This window comes from Triturus cristatus, chromosome 11, assembly GCF_964204655.1.
Source record: "Triturus cristatus chromosome 11, aTriCri1.1, whole genome shotgun sequence".
In the NCBI taxonomy this organism is placed as follows: Eukaryota; Metazoa; Chordata; class Amphibia; order Caudata; family Salamandridae; genus Triturus; species Triturus cristatus.
The window spans coordinates 512,932,002-512,950,222 of NC_140594.1; the positions used below are offsets into that span (position 1 = coordinate 512,932,002).

At 44.5% G+C, this 18,221-nt stretch overlaps 1 protein-coding gene across 1 annotated transcript in view; it reads right to left on the bottom strand.

The window, feature by feature from the left end:
• Positions 1-16,945, bottom strand: part of LOC146784497 (fish-egg lectin-like) — a 181,967-nt gene extending 165,022 nt beyond the window's left edge. Inside the window, exons 1-2 of the mRNA XM_085632963.1 lie at positions 16,828-16,945; positions 14,675-14,902 (exon numbers count right to left, since the gene is read on the bottom strand). Coding sequence (XP_085489089.1) covers positions 14,675-14,902; positions 16,828-16,945 — 346 coding nt within the window. The remainder of the gene's footprint in view (positions 1-14,674; positions 14,903-16,827) is intronic.
• Between the last annotated feature and the right edge of the window lie 1,276 nt (positions 16,946-18,221).

The following is an 18,221-nucleotide window of genomic DNA, read 5'->3' on the forward strand; positions in this document are numbered from 1 at the left end:
CGTAGTTGGTGTGGGCCTATATACTTGTGCTATACTACATGGCATATGCACAACACAATCCTACAAGTCACACGTGTCAAGACTGCGTACGCCACTGTGTGCCACATAAACAAATTTACAAATGAACTGCAGGGGCATCACTGGTCATGATGCTCTGGTGGAGCAGGTCCACAACTCATATCAGTGAGTCAATACAAAGTCTGCATGCCCTTTGCAAAATTCCTACATAACTCAAACCCCTTGTGTACTGTCAACATAGTGGACACGGTGCACCGCCATGTGTACACTATCATGTCCCACATTGATATCCACTAACTGCCATCCCCATGGCAGAACACATTGAACATCATTTACTACAACTCTCACTGCCAAAGACCTATGACTAAAGAACACAACATCACTAGCTCCATCTACAGGTAGTAAAATCTGACATGTATTATTTCAGAACTGTCAACAGTAGTCAATAAAAGACACAATAGATGAGTATTAGAGATGTGTATACTCAATGACTAATTGACTCTCCTTACTGGTGAACATCGATCACCTTCATGGCATGGAATTGCTACTTCCAAGTATGGCAAATAGTAATTGAATCACAGAGGACAGCATATCTGTATGTGTGGTACAATGTCAGTAATTTCCAATTCCTACTTGCGAGTATGCCACACAATGTCATAGCATGTATCTTACAGTGGGCAAAGTGTATGAGTAATTCAGGACACATAACCAAATGTACATGAATGTGGGGCCATCCCTTGTCATGAATCTAAACTAACTGAACCCCTCCTGTCATTGCAGCTGACCAAAGATATGCTCTGCAGCCGTGGGCGATGACCCCTATGAAAACAAGCATTTGCAATGCAATAGGTCTCCCAGTTGCGAGAGTATAAGATATTGGCATTGTACATGACAATGCCTTTTATTTATGTGTTTTGAAAACCAACACATAAAAGGCAGTGTCATTTATATTGGCAATATCTTAGACTATCGCAAATGTGAGACCACTTTAACGGTGGCTGTTCCCCTTTCTTTAGATGCTGCTTGCCACATTCAGCTTACAGCGAGCCGTGTCTAAAGAAAGGGGTGCGCCTGCCATTAAAGTGAAAGAATGGCATGGGGCGCTTTTACAAAAAAAACCCATTTATTTGTGAAGTTCATAAATAATGCGTTTTTTTTTTTGTAAAAGCGCCCCATGTCGTGCTTTCACTTTAAAATGCGGCTGCGCCCCTTTCTTTAGATATGACCAGGACCGGACTGGCCTTAGCGGGCACCGGGCAATCCCCCGGTGCGCCGCAGGGGTGGGGGCCGGTTTTGGGCCCCTGGGGGCGGTTTTTGTTACAGGGCCGTTTTTGCAGCATAGCTGCAAAATCAGCCCTGTAAAAAAATCGGCCGAAAACCGGCCCCGGGCAAAAAGCTTGGCGGCACCCCCAAGCCCCGGGGGGCCGGCCGAACACTTTGCCAGGGCCTTTTTTATTTCCCAGTCCGGCCCTGGATGTGACTCGCTGTAAGCTGAATACTGCGAGCAGTGGTTAAAGAAAGGGGCGCGGCCACCTTTAAAGTGAAAGCATGGTATGCGGCATTTTCACCCAAAAAAAAACGTCTGGAGCGCGGTTGCTATTGTTAAATTGGACACCACTGGCAAATAAAATAATTGAAGAAGCACAGCCACAATAGTTAAAGTGGACAGCACTGGTAAATAAAAGAAATAAAGTAGCATGGCCGCTAAAGTTAAAGCGGAATGGCCACCATTACTAATAAAAATATAAAAGTGTGTGGCATGCTGTGCTGTAGGAAAGCGCGTCATGGGTGGAATAGGGGGAAATCATTAAAGAAAATAGTGCTCACAGACTGTTGATAAAGCAAACCGTGTAACAACACAAGTAAAAAGTCCATTCCTCATGGGAGGTTACAAATGCAGACAAGGCGGTACTAAGGACGGACTACTAAACCTGTACATGAATCAAAAGCAATGATTTTGAAAGAACAGTAACGTGAGACAATTGAAAAGGTACCTAAATACAGCATGACTCGCAGAGCAGCGCGTGTGCTGCCCAGGCTCAACCTGAAAACTCATACAGAACCGAAAAGGAGGTACAGTCATGCCTTAAGCAGGACCCGGTCCATAGTAGAGTGGATGTTCGGCATACTCAAATCCCACTTCAGGAGTCTAGCTATGTCTGGAGGCTGATTGCTCTACTCACCACCAATGGAGTGCAAACATGTTCTTGTTTGCTGCATATTGCAGAATATTTGTGTAAGGACAAATGTACCATGGGATGATGGTAATTAGAAACAGGAACTGCTGGATGATAAGGATGAGGAAAATGAGGAGCCACATCAAACAGTACCATCAGAAGCAGCAACATGGCGGAGGGACCATATCACTCACAATTTTGGTTCAGAAGACTGGAACTGTAAGAGTGAAACTTACCTTTTTAACCGCAATATTGTTTTCCTCATAGCATAACATTGAACTGTTCAGAAATTGGTTTAAGTGTCGACTTTTGAAAGTGAAAAGTATTTATATTTAGAAACGTCCTTACCTTATTGCGAAAATCCTGGTCTTAACATACAAACAAAGCCTATTTTTCTAACATTTATGTGGATCGCCTTTTTGAGTCATGTGCCCATTATTGGTCAATGTCTTACACTCCTCTGTGTTAGGCCTAATGTTGCTCGCCCACACTACCACTAATGGAGCACTTTGGGTTTTACAATGAGCCCTGTACACTTTTGAAGAACCCCTGTATTATGTGCACGGTATAACCAGCTAATGGCATACCACATACTGAGCCAGCTTCCTACACCGATGATCCACCTTGGCATAGCCCCTATGGGTATTCACACATTAATGACACCTGCCATGGCTTGCACAGCTTAGCTAACCTATGAATGTGAAAAAAAACTTATCACTGGTCTTGACCAGCATTCCCTATGTAAATGGTATGGCTCCTTGATGTCCACCATGGCTACACTATGCTTTGCACTGGCTTGCCCGACTCCATACCTTAGAATATATAGCAAATCCCGTTGTTGACTTATGGCCTCATGGAGGTGTTTTTGAGGCGAGAGCCACTGCAGCTGTCCTTACATATGAGACTCCCATTCTACATGCCTCTTGTATGAGAGGCCCAGTGTATGTCAAAGGGGCGCTCACTCACATGGTACTGTATCCAAGGGTATGCCAGCTTGAATCTGACACATTTCAACGTATTCCATACATGTTATTATTCAATTTCCCAATAAAAACGTATATAGACATGGAACATGTCTGAACAATACTGGTACTCTGCAGCACCGAAAGGTTCAAAACTCACGTAACTTAAGGAACAAGTACGCATAATGTGTGATGAATGTAGCGTACTCATTTCCTGGTGTCAAAATCAAAAGGGCATGGGTATTGCTATACCTTGCTGAGTATGGCATGTGAGTTATGTAAGTGCAGAGGCTCATCAAAGCCTGCTTCCATAGTGAAATATAGTAGTGATGTGGTTAAAGATCTGGTCTAGCGAATTGGCCAATAGGTGCATGTTTTGACTCATCATATATATGTGCACTTCAGCCTTCCTTACCAATGTGTAACATTCAGGCATGTCAGCTGTGTCATTTGATTACTTATAACCTGAAGGGTTACACTGCCAATAGCTATGCATATGTACCGTGCTTCTGTTGTATGTAATACAGGGGTGGGCAGAATTTGCGAAATTCACTTTCGTAAATTATCGCGAAAATGTTAAAAATATCCGCAAACATGCGGAAATATCGCGAAGATGCAGAAGTTTTTTTCCCGCCCGTTCGCTGTATTTTCTGCGTGGTCGCGGCTCGCCAACTTACTCATGCGGTTGCTCGCGGGCGCGGCCATCTTGTTTTCACTTGCCTCGCGGTGCATGATCGCGAGAAGAAAGACGTGATCGCGCGACGAATGACTTTACTGCGGGCACGAACTGTCGCGAGACAGCGCAAATGGCTACCAACAATCCAACATCTCGTGGAGAACGCGACCGGATCGGGAAATCTTGTCGGCGAACGCGGGGATTCAGGTAAGGCGATCACGCGCACACGAGAATGTATTATTTGACAGCGCGAGCAAGCAAAAAATTTCCGGTAAAATGCGGATTGCGGAAATTTTTACATTTTCGCGCTCTCCTCGAAACGCGAAAATGTCAAATTATCGCAATTTCCGCGAGCGGAACGGAATTTTAGCCCAGGCCTAATGTAATATATTTGTTCTAAGTTAAATGATGGGCTTTATATGTTATGTCTTGCAGGTAAACCACCAGCATACACAGTTGGTGAGGTGGATGGTTTAAAGGACCCAACTTCACCAGTGAGGGCCTTCATCATGGCTAATTGTTAGTGCAAAGATTGAGTGTGATGTCAGATGCTGTGCGATATTTCCAGATTGAATGTGCATGCCTATCACAAATAAACTTGTGTATAATGATGAAAAGGTCAAGATAAGTGGATGTTAATTGTTGCATGTGTATCAGCCTCTCACTAATGGCAAGGAGAATACATTGCCAATCTGGCATGGGCCACATGATAGAGGCTTGACAGACGAGTCATGATCACAGTGGCAGACTATGTGGAAATATGTGGTAGTGGATACACATCGGAACACGGCCGTGAAAGTGAATAATTTGGAATGCATGTCAGTTGAACATGCTATGATATTGGGGGCATGTAACAAGCAGTGTCATTATCTACCATGGACTTACAACAGTTCAGATCGGAGAGGTGTCATGTGAGGTAGTTATCCAGCGTCCCTTGTTAGATGTAATACAGGCCAAGTTTTCAGTATTGTTACCAATGTGTCCTGATATGGTTCCTTGCCATATTAGTTACACAACATTGTGTGACAATACATGTACATTTGCAGATATTGAACACCTTACTGTGGTAAGGTGTTTCCTATGGCGCATGGAATAAAGGCCAATGCATAATGCAAAAGGCACACTAATGTTCAGTAAAAATGGCCTGTACAAAACAGCATTGTTCCTATGAATACTATGTACTGTCATTCCTAGATGTGCCAAGGTGTTGCAGTTGCATTGTGCAACAATTGCCATGCCTTTGTAATTTGGCTTTAGAAAATCTGATATGATAGATCATAGGCATGTGTATGCTCACTGTAAGATGCAAGATGAATTTAAGCTGGAGGGGCTGCTACCTTTGATGTTGTGAGAATAGTAATGTGTCATAATGTTTGTACCTATTCCTAGTCACTCTTTGACTGACAGTTTTCCTTTTTGCTCAAACAGACACCATGACCCCAGAGCACTTGAGGAAGCACAACCTCAGGAAGGAGCACTACTACACCGCCATTGACGAGTCGCTAAGGCACACATGGCGATGAGGAAGTGTCACAAGGAGGAGATTGCTCTGGGCAAGTGAAAAGTCGTTCCTCTGGGACCACCAACATTGAACAAGAAAAGCACAGGAAAAGATGGACGTGCAGGCCAAGGTACCTCCAAGGCACCGGTACCCAGCACCTCCACCAGCTTACCATTACAACCACCTGTCGCCACACCTGAGGCCATAGGAGGGGCTAGCTCATTTGAGCTCAAAATAAAGAAGGGCCTTCTGGACCTAAAGTTGTGGGTGGCTGTGCTTGAGCACAAGATGACCTGGCAATCACATTGCTCTGGGAAGTGAAAAAGGCAGTGTCAAGACCCTAGCCACATTAGCCACAGAAAGCCTTTCTGTCCTGTACATAGTTTTAATGTTTGGCTTAACCCCTTCCCTGCTCATGACGGAACCACTCCGTCATGAGCCACGGTTGCGCTGTGCTCATGACGGAGTGGTTCCGTCATGCTGCGGCCGTTGGCTGCCGCTCCGCCCACGCGGCGCTAATTCCCCGCCTGTGCGGGCGATTAGCGCAGTGGGCGGAGACGTGACGGAACCACTCCGTCATGAGCACAGCTCAACCGTGGCTCGTGACGGAGCGGTTCCGTCACAAGCACAGCACCACTGCGCTGCCCCCAAACCCCCCCCCAGCGCCGCAGCGGAATTCCTGCCGCGGCGAAGGGGTTAATTGTTTTATAGCTTAGTTTAGGTTGGTTAGTGTATTTATAGTGTAGGGGTAGTGATTCTAGGGGTTTTGCAGGGGTGGGAACAATTTTAGTGGGTAGGGGTACTTTGTGTTATTTTGGGGTGGGGGTTGATGGGTTTTATATGTGTTATAAAAAACCTCACAAAATAAAAAATACATATCTCTATGGTTGTTTACATACTATGTTTAGTTAGATGATGTTTAGGTATCACTTCTGTTGTCCTTGTGTGAAGACATGTCTGAAGGGGGATAGGTGGCTGATGTTTGTGATGTTGTGTTAAATGTGTAGAGTACACTAGGTTAAGTTAAGGCTTTTTCAGATTGTATATAGGATAAGATAGTGTAGGTCAGGTTAGATTAGTTAGTGTAGAGTAGGTAGTACATTTTTCTGTTGACATTAAATAGCATTGTTTGCTACATACAGGTATACATCATGATTTACTGTATGGGAGTTAGCATGTGTGCCCTGCTTATGAGCCCGCATTGTAACAGATGTGGCTTTCCCTTCTTTTAAGGTAAAGTGAGGCCTCAAATGAGTGCAGCCCTAGATAACATTCACTACAACCAGAAAGATTATTAGCTTTAAAGTTTGCTCATGCCTTATTAGTCTTATTGAATCCCAACCTTACCCGGATTGGAGGTCTGTCATATGGTCAACCACACATACAATGGCATTATGCAGCATTTACATAAATGAGTAATGGAGGCATGCATTCCCCTTGTAGGTAGAAGGACGATCAGACAGCTTTTTAAGCTTCTTTTATGGTTGGGATTTAAACAAACTAAGGGGTCCACCTCAGTGAGAGGTAGGTTTTAAGGAGACATTGAACATATGTGATCATGAGGAACCATTCTGATTGAGTTAAAGAGGTCATAACCTGGAGAATTGATTTTTTGTATGTCTCTTTATCTACTTACCTGCAGGTTCTACCTGTGACACATATCTGTTGATGGTGAGACTGCACCTGTTCTGAACCAGCAACATTAGAAAGATGGTTGTCCTTACTGGTGAGTCAAAAAGTTAATTGACCTCCAGATATTGGGTTCTGAGCATGCCGGAACTCACATACATGAAATGTGAAAATAATTACAGAATTGGTTGAAAGGATGATACTGGAGTGTGGTGTGCAACTTGGTGAACCCCTATTCCTGAGTGTAGTGTGGTGCAATTTGTTTACCTATACTAAAACACTTTTCCTTTCCATTTTATGGTGGTAAGATTTTATGATCTCTGTATACTAGATGTAGTAACTTAATTGATGATTGATGCTCTATGGCATTTTTATATACTTTTATGTTTTTATATGACATTTATTCAGGATTTTTATCTTATTAACATTTATAAAAGGGAACTATATTGTTCATCTTGAAGAAAGAAGGTGGTCACAAATTACATTATCCACTGAAACAAGTCAACGCACTTGTTGTGCCAAGTTTGAGAAACAGGTGAACACATTAGAAAAGGAATTGTTTTTCATGTGTTGTTTTGATTGATTCCTACAAACTGGCTCAAATCAATGACAAATGTAGTCGTCTTGTATGTTTTCTCTCCTCTAAATTGTTTATTTTGTGCATTTGCTGTATTTTTGTGTCTAGCCCTTTTAATTGAATGGATTTTAAACTTTTGAAATCTGTAATGATATTTGATATACAGATTATTTTTATTCAAATGTTGTGATATAACTGTTCAGTTAACCTTGTAGTCTTTAGCTAATTCAGGACTGGGGTAATGAGTGCTTGCTGTGTGGGTGTCTGTGTGTACAGCTGCTGAATGACCAGTGGTTCCAAAGGGAATTATTTATGACTTGATTATCTTTACATTATCTATCTACAGACATTGTTGAGTAGTGCATGTGGCAATCACATGTTACCATACGATTTGTCTGTGTGGCTAACTTCATGTGACATGCTTTAGAGGGATGCTGTTGACAAAACATTTGCCCAAATTGTAGGTTTGTAGACTGGCAGGCTGACGGCTGCCCCGTACAGCCTTACACTTACAGCATTTATTTATCAGCCCAATTTTGTTTGCTTACTACTATCCATGGGTAGACCTGGCACTTGTGGTGTGAATTAATTCACCATTAACATTGACTGAATGACACCTGTTTCACTTCATGCTTGCAACCTTGAGTAACCACTTGCTAGTCAACACACACATACGGTTCGCCAATTACATTTTACTCCCACTGCCTAGCATTGTCCCTAACTCCAAACAGCACATGTTCTTTTGGCAAATAGTTGGTGTGTTTGCCTCATAGAATACCCAATGGTAAACTTGTTCGAGACTCCAACAGACAAACAACACACAGGTAGTGCTAAGTGCATTTATATACAAATGATGATGTGGCTCACAGGCACAGTTCTTAGGACAGCAAACCCAAAAAGATGTTCCGAGCCAGTGGATGTCCAGGCAGAATCAATGGGGGTGAAATGTTATGGGACATGTGGAGTAGAGGAGTTCTTCAGTGAGGAGGATGACCACAATGTCATTAGGGAAGATAGGCCACATTGACAGTCCACAAATGGTCAAGGTGAACAGGGCAAAAGCAAAATGAGGACAGTGGAAACTGATTTTACCTGGTATGTTCATAAAAACAGGGAAAAGGTGAAACTAGGTATGTGGCACTGAAGAATGCTACAGACACTTTTTTGTGGGAAAGAGGTATAGCCCACATCTTCCTCCCCTGATGTATGCGGTGCCTCCCGTGAGGGGGTTGTTGTAGGTGCAGCAGCCGAGGAAGGCACACACACATCAGGGGCAGAAGATGTGGATCCCGTGCCTGCAGCAGCACTCATCGGTGCCAACACACGAGGCAGAACAGCAGAGAGAAGGATCTGCTGGTTTTGCAACACAGCAGCAACATTGCGGGGGTAGGCAGACATGGCAGCAAAGTGCGAGTCCTGCTTCAACGACATGGACTCCAAGATGGTTCTTATTGCCCCCAACTGGTTGGCCATCTTGGTAATGCCACTTTGGCAGGGCATTTGTTCAAGCCACTACCTCATTACACCAGCTATGTCAGCCAGGTAATGCTGGAGGCCACAGAGTAGAAGGTAGGTACTTCGGATGGCAGCAGTGTTGTCCACATTGGATCTGAGGCACCCACAAACTCCTTATCCACCCCTGCTCTGCCAACTCCCACTGGACTTTTACGACAGTACATTGGAAAGTAACCTGTGGGTCCTTGAAGTGCAGGGCCCTGGGTGGGGTGGCAGGTGGGTTCTCTGATGGTTGTAGGTAGGGGATGTGGAGACCCCCTGAAGCTGTTGACCCTCCCCGTGTCCAGAGATGGTGTCCTGATGCAGTCCAGGAGTTCTTGGAGGGTGTCCTGGTTGATGGTTTGCAGGTTGTCATCCCCATCATCGCTGAAGTCCAGGACAGTGTGCTGGCCATGTGGTGAGGGGTTATCCTCTGCAATGAGATGGGGAAATGCTATCTTTGATCTCTCTTAGATATTGACGTGAGTAATCCGGTTGACAATCAAGGTGCAATACATTTCACTTTCAGTTCCTCATTGATGCGTGGCACACTTGTTATGCAAGGGTATGGATTACAAATGTCACTGTATATCCCTTTTGGATGACTGGAACTTAGCATTGTTCTCACTACCACTGTGTGCCTACTCTGAGTGGATGGGCCTGTCATACTAGGCAGATTACGATCACTGATGTTCGACCCATTTCATCATGACCAGAGTTGGTTATCTGCAGGGTGACACACTTGCTATAATCAGACCTATGCACTTGTATGTGTACATGCCTCCTCTGGCTGTTCCCAATTTGATGCTGGCAGCCGATTTATTGCCACACAGTGATGGAACCCAGAACATGCATTGACTCTCATGGCTCTATGACACCTACATCATGCATGACTATATCCTTTGGACTGACATGGCAGGGTGTTATAGAGGAGATGCAGATCAGGCAGCACTCCTCATGGTAGTAGTGCTGGGAGTAGTAACATATACCAACCCAGTTTTCTAAGACAACTGGGCTCATCCACCTCACCCTCTGACCTTCCTGGACTCGTGTCCCTTGTGGTGACTAAGTAGGTCTCCCTATCACTTGACAGATTCCTGTATGACATCGTCTAACTTCTACATGTAGCACAGTGAGACTATTTTGGGCCATATTTCTTTCTGGAACATACTACATCTTCATCCAGGTCCACATGATATGTAGAATGTTGTATCACAATGGGATGTTGCTAGTCATTCCTAACCAGCTTCTACTCAAGTGGGACCCAGTCAGACGCAGCAGTGCATCTGTGTTTGTGACAGTACCTTGCAGTACACATGTCCCTTCTCACCTCGTTGCAATTGAAAGTCTTCCCAGTCAGACATACTGGCAGTTCGATATGCACAGCAAGCACCTTCCATGCACAACACTAGCAGAAGCCCACCAGGGCAACACACCATCGCTTGTTTTGACACAGATAGGGGCATATTGACAAATGCATTGTGCCACCAGAGCGTCACTTCTTACAACACTCCATTTGTGCAATACCCTGCTCCATTTTTTCAAGGAGGCACTAAGCCACTTTGCATGCTATACCACCTTGTATATATCGTCCCGTTTGACAAAGTTTTCAGCTTCAAAGGGGTGTGCAATGTGTGTTGCTGTAGGCGTTCGCACGGACCACCAATTGCTGTTTGGCACTGCTCCAGATTTACAAGTAATCCTTTCAAAAGAAGGCTTTAGAGTGGGCCTCATTTGTTGCTCTTTCTATATGTGCTGAATTCTGCAGCACACATAGAAGGAGCAAAACGTCATTATTTATTCGTTATGTGCAGGTAGGTATGCACCATATTTATAGGAATATGCACCATCTCTGTGCTCAACCCTGCACTGGTACTAAAAGTACACTCGTACACCAATGCAGGGTCCCTTATACCATGGTGCAAGGGTGCCTGCTTTGGCTCACAGCTATTCTTTTTTCACCGGTGTAGCGGTGAGCAGAGGGGTGGTACATATTCCTGTAAATACGGCGCATCCCTACATTTATGAGATGATGCAGATCGGTGCAGCAGATTTGTTTGCTACGACGTGCTACACCATTTCACTGTAAATATGCCCCATGGTCCTCTGGTGGTGACTACTTGCATTTACCCCCACACCTAGTCAGATTTAGTAGATGAAAGGGGTTCAGGTGGTTCCTACCATGGCAGTTCACACCTGTGTGCTCTGACCCTGCATGCCAGGACTTCTGCGTGCAATGTTCTTTAATCTAGGCTACTGTGGATAGGGCTCCTAAAATGTCCCTATATGTAGATACTTTCCATGGCTCACATATCCCCCACCCCTCAGGTGGATTGTTTCTCCTCTGAGAAGCCCATTTCGTGCTATGAATTTGCAGGCTAAGTTAATGTGCATGGGCCCTGGTGAGACAGAGGGGCATATTTCCTAAACTTTGTACATACAGCAAATGTCTGCCCTATTCTTTTGACAGAGGGCAGCACAACTATAAAGGTTGCAGCGCTACCCTATGATAAATATTGTCAAAGTGTCTAACCATAGATGAGCCAGCATCCTACTCTGTGGCCTGCACACAGTCCCGCAGAGCACTGGGACATAGATGCCTGCACTGTGCAACATGACTTAGTTACCCACATTGCCCCTTGTTGCAACTCACCCTGTTGCTGTTGTAGTTCGTCATAGCCAGCACTGTCCTGTCCCATAAACTCCTACCACCGACTCCTCGGAGAAGACTGTAGACACCTGCTCCTCCAAGGGATCCTGCTGCTACTGGGGAGCTGGACTACCACCTCTGGTCTACAATGCTGCCTTGAGATTGGTTGCCAGTTTCTCCTTTGTCTTGCGCTTGCAATCATGCCAGCTCTTTTTACAGTCACTCACTGTCCTCTTGACTTTGACAACGTTGTTTGCCTTATCCACAATGGTCTGCCATACAGCCTTTTTTTCCCCAATGACATTTTGGAGCTGATGAAGAGCTGGTGTTGGTGCTCCGTCATCTTTGTGATAAAGATCAGATTCTCCTCCTCATTGAACTTGCACTTCCTCTTCCCCGAGGACACTGACTGGTCATCCTGGCTGTTGCTGGGGTTGCTGACCTGGGCTGTGCTCACTCCTGGCTGCTCCATTGTCGCTTTCAGGTAAGTTTGCAATATTTTATTGACATAGTGGCGTTTTTGTATTGTTTTTTTCCTGCTAGATACAAAAAAGGGACTACATGACGGCTAGCATCTATTTTCTAGACCTTAATTGGCCGAACGTCACTTTTGCAGCATGAGCGTTAAATTTCTTAATGACACGGGGCACACAACAGCGCCAGTTTTAATGACGCCGGTTTCTTCCTAATGGCATGGAGCGCTGTATTGTAAATACTACACTAACATGGCGTTAGAATGTGTTGTACTACAGTTGTAATTTTTGGGCGCACCACTGCGGCAAAACTGCGGTGCACCAGTTATTGGAAATATACTCTTCTTATATGAGACTAATGGTGCTATATTGCCTCTCTCCAGGAAGGGCCTCACCCAGTGCTTAATTTGTGCCGGGGCTTTCCGGTGCTTAGCACCGGCACCTTTTTATCAGGGCCGGGTCTACACTGACAACTTACATCAGTGACGCGACTGCACTGCAGTCTGCACGTTATGCGTCCAAGTAAATTCAATATATTTGCCTTACAGCAGTGTTTTTACAGACAGTCTCAAGTTTACCGAGTCCTTCCGTTAGGAAGAGTGTTGCAGTGCAGTGATGCTGAGAGAGCGCAGCGAGCCCGATCAATTTGCTTTCAGTCTAGCTGGTGGGCGGGCCACTGATTAGGCTGCAATTGGTTCTATGGGGGTAGTGGACTACGCCAGCGTGCCGTGCGTAACCTTTTTCAGTCCACGGACGTCACACATCGAGGCGGGCACTTTAAAACAGCAGCGCAGCAAGGCCCTTAATAAGGCAGTGTCACAGCTAGACACTGCAGTAAGTAATAATAAAAACCAACACTCCTTTTTCTTGCACGTGGTGACTGGTGAGGGTCATCTGAACTTAGTCGGAGGCCCAAGCAATTATGCCACAGGCGCCGGGCGGGGCACCGTGTGCAATGCTCCGGCCCTGGGCCAGGAGGCGGCCGAAAGGGCAGGGCCTTGCCGTTTACATTCACTTTTTCTCATCAATCCACGGGCCTGTATACTAGTACAGAAGAGCAAGAGGAGGGGTTTTTAGACAAAAATGGGAACATGTCTTGATATATTCTGTAGTGTATAGATATTCGCACAGTGTCTCTCTTCGGAATTATTTCTGCTGAAATCAAATGCTGGTTTAACGATACACGTGTAAACCAGTAAACATTTTGTTTAGCGTGTATCTTTACAGTCTGCCGTGTTATGATTTTACATATCCCCTCTAGTAATGTTAATATGCACAAGGGTAACTTCCAGGTTGATAATGAACGTGACCTTTTGTGCGCTCTCACAAACACTTTTCAAGCGCCTAGGCAGTGATTTGAAGTGCCAGATTTCTCATCATAAACGTTTTTGTTTATGGTCTTGTCTAACGATGAAGTTATTATTAGCAAACATGTCCTGTGCCATTTTAATAGCGGAGTTCCTTGGCATTTGCAGGAGTGTTTTTGGAGAGGGACATGAATGGAAACGCGCCTACCCCTTCTATTAAATCATATTTCAGTTCTGTAACTATGCATTTGTGTTTGGTGGCCGCCGCACTGGGCTGGAAATGATATTTAAATACTGTTGATATTTAAAAAATGTTTAACAGAAAGAAACAATGGTGAGGATTTCCTCTCCAGGGTAACCAACCCAATTTGGGAATTAATAAGGATGTTCAGCAGAAGGTCTGTTTTCTTACTGTATATTGGAGCCTCATCTGAAGCCTGCACCCTTGCATCTAGTAAAGTTTAGTATGTGAGATTTGCTTTTACTGTTTTAATACGAGCAGACTGTCTTGTGAGCTCATCTTATTACAAGGTGCCTTTGGTGTTTTGGGATCGTTATTATGAGTACCACGAAGTATGGGAATAAAATAAAGAGTTATCATTAGGAGCTAAGCCTTGTTCCAGCTTACACTTTATGAAGTGTTTACTTTTTTATATCTATGTCCCATGGACATTAGCATTCAAAAAGTGCAAAGGCCTAAAGGTTTACTTAAGAGATGACCGCCTTTGCTGCCCATGTATCCCTTTTCAATGCATTAGTCGTTTTAGATATTTATTTCAAAATTGTGCACTTTTGATTTTATCTTTTTTAAAATGTTCCCAGGGCAGGGGAACCTCCTATAAAAACCTTACTTGGAGGAAGGCTCCCTTGCTGATATTCAGATTGAGTATTACATCTGACTTTCAGCAGTGCCAGTGAGGATGTGGGCGGAGCCAATAGAGTAATTGGGTGAAGCCAGTGGAGGAAGTGGGTGGAGCCAGGGGAAAGTGAGCGTGGCTCCCAAAAAAATGTGAGCACCTGGACTTCATATTTTACAAATTAAGCACAGAACTTTGATGCATAAGACGGACAGGATGATGAAATCTGTATGTCATTTTTTAACTTTATGGATAGGAATGGTAATCCCCATTTGCTTACTCCTAAAAGCTGTTTTGTAGTTTACACCTGAAAACAGATAAATGCAATATCAATGATCGTATCTATACCACACCTTCTACTTGGTCAAAATTCGCACCATTCCACTTATAGACCATGTATTGCATGTTCACACCCCAAACTCCAAGAGGACCAACTGTGATGTGTGCGAGGCCACCTGGTAGGTTAGTCCAGCTGCCTCCGGACAGTGAGAAGATGCCACCTCCTGCATTCACTCCAGACACCTGTGCACTGCCCGCATCAATCTGTGTGATGCTCCCTCCAACTTCACGGCAATCCAGATCTGGAATGTAAGAACTCAGAATGTTAAAACAGCCATAGACAAGGAAGATCTTTGTGTCATGCAGTATTGAAAGTATTAACATAAATAAGCATCGTAGATTACCGCTAACTATAAGACATGATTCATTACCACGTGAGGCCGCTGCTGCTTGATCTTGGCCATCACCCTACACAATCTGTTACCTATACCTTACATTCCCAACCAGCAATGATCCTCAGCTCAGCTGCCACATGAGCAAAATGAATGCTGATGGGTCAGATGATCACTGGAATGCGACACACTGCAGAGATAAAGGGGCCTTATTTACGAGTGGCCTGCGCCGCCTGAGAATCACTTTTTTGATGCATGGGTCGCGCAAACCTATCAACCATATCTATGAGGCTAGACAAAGTCACTTTGCGTGGCTTTTAATGGCCGAATAGATATGGAGTAAGACAAAGCAGCGCAAGTCGCTGCGTTGTCTTACTCTGCGTTAGGGAAGTGTTCCATGGGCATTGAGGTGGGTGTTCCCACGCAACATCCATGGATTTTATGCTTCCCCAGATTTGCAACATCATGTAAACCTATTGAAGCGCCAAATGCTTACACCTCCCCAGAGCAGAAGTAACGAGAAGTGTTTTAATTTCTTCTTGCTTTTACCTCTTTCCACTTGTGCTGCATTCTGCAGTACACACACAAGGAGGAAAACGCCTCCATGGATTGTTTTTGAGCAGGAAGATGTTTCTTCCTGCACAAAAACAATCTTGTATGCAATGCAGACACCCTTACACTATGGTGAAAGGGTGTCTGCCCTGGCGCTAGGCAACCCATTGTGCGTTAGCGCAGAGGGAAAAGACAGGAATGCACCATTATTTCATAAATATGGTGCATTCCTTCCTTTTCACGTTGAGGTAGGGCAGCACATCAAAATGATTTGCGCCATTGCCATACGCCAATTACACGAAAATAAGGCCCACCGTATGTACTTCTATTGACATATCAGTTTATGCAATAACGCTCATATCTTTAAACTTCTGTAAACATCTTTTTATTGAGGCACCCATCTTTGGAATTCACAATAAAGGCATCAATGGACCTAATCACAAGTGGCCATAGCAGGCTGTTCGGTATTTATCACGCCAGTTCAAAATTTGTGATGACGGGGTTCGGGATGTTTTTGTGTCTGATAAACAGTGCCTTTTGACTCTCAAAAAATAGGACATGACATACGGATTTTGGGTGCTACCCCAACAAAATTATCATGTTCCAGCAATTACTGAACATTTTTCTCCTTTTAAATCCTGTCTCGAACTGTAGACTTTATCACACCCGATAATTACTGGGTCGGCATTGTCTGGCTCACTCGTAATGAGGGCCTATGTAGAAAAATCTTGTAAGCAACTTTAGGAATGGTTACATTTTAGGGCCTCAACTGAGCCCTAAAAAATCTCTTAAGCATTTGCTGCAACTATTTTGTTACTTTGCTGAAAAACAAACCTGCCAACGTGTGAAAATGTTTCCTCTTGTGAGGAGAGGGGCCGGGCCGTGGAGGGGGCTGAAGCACTTTAAATGCGCTGCCTTCCTATTCCAGCGCCAAAAAGAAAAGCTTCCGAGGCTTGCACCAATGTGCGGGGGCGGTTTCAACTCTGTAATGGACACTGGCTGTGCAGAGTCTGCAAATAGTTAGCTACTAAGTTGCTCTCTACCCGTGTGATATCGACTCCTCACCGGGTGACTGTTTGTGGGGAGACAATATTGTGTGACATATGATGGCAGTGTGAATTGGAAGGTGCAAATATTCTCGTGCAGTAGAGACAGTAATTCATCCTGTGGACAGAATCCTATACGTGAATAGAATGGAGAGGTTTAAATATTTTTCTTTGCCTGGTAAAGCAGATGTAAATCCGAATGCAAATTCGCATTTTTCGCACTTGCCTACAGCATACAAAAGTCAAATCGAACTGCAGGTGAGATGACTTGACTGCCCCCAGTTTGCAGTTCTCCAACGAGAGCGGAGTACTGCTTGGACATCCAGAGACCAGCAGGCACACAGGCTCCTTTCATGTGCCTAAATAGCCACATATGACCTCTAGTAAAGTGAAGGGACGCAGATTCCAAAAAGCCTGTCAACAAGAACGGAAAAAAACAAAATTAACTAAAAGCACGATTGCCGAATCTATACAAACAGATGGTTTGGGCAGCAAAACGTGAGCAGATGGAAAACAAATGAATGCACATATCGAGACTGAAGGGGAGACAGGGGCAATCTGAGCTATGGAGGTATTTTAAGAACAAAATCAGTCCACCATTGGCCAGAAATAATGTCATCACTGAACAGCAGTGAATGCTCCATGTACGAAACCTGTATGCATCAAAAACTTTCACCCAACAAGAAATCGGATGCTTGGGGTACGTGCCTGGAAACTCAAAACCTAGGGGTTCAGATCACGGAAATGGCTGTCTCCAAAACCCTGAAGACGATTAAAGCAGCAGGGGCGCCTGGCCCAAATAGTATACCTGCCCAGGTATTCAAGGAAGACTCAGACCTGTGGTCTGCTATCTTAACTCTGCTCTACCAAACCTGCCTAACGTCTGTGAATGTTCCAGAGAGCTGGTGGGGCTCCATCCTGAACTCTATTCACAGGAACAGCGACAAGAAGGATCCATCTAACTACCGCCTCATCGCCCTGCTGGATGTTAAAGTCAAGATTTACGCCTCTGTTTTATTGAAGATCTGGAGCTCTGGGCTGAAGTGAATGTTATAATTATACTCAGTCAAACAGGCTTTAGAGCAAACTCCTCCACACTGGAGAACATTGTGGCCCGATCTTACTTAATCTACAGGGCAAAAAGCAAGTAACAGCTCCTGCTCTTTTTCTGTTTCGTGGATTACTCACCCGCCTTAGACCTGGTCGATACGAGCAGCGTATGGAGAAAGCTCAGGGACTGGGGCATCCCAAACAATCTTCTCCAGGCCATCATATCCCTTTATACCCCTACCAGAGTGCAGGTTAAGTTAGCACAGACAGCAGTCACTAGGAAAATCCAGACGGATAAGGGTCTAAAGCAAGGCAGCATGCTAGCACCCTTGTATTTAATCTCTACACACCAGACATGGGCACCGCACTAAAATGAGCAAACTTAATCATGTCTAAAATTGAAAGCACAATACGTCAATATGCTCATGACATCATCCTCTTTGGCCATTCTAGAGTAGGCCTACAAAGGGCACTTAATGCCATGGATAAGTACAATTAGGACAATAAAATGGTGGAAATGGCTCCAAGACCGAAGTGCTAGCCTTTGGTCATTAAACAAAAAAAAATAATTTTACCTGGAA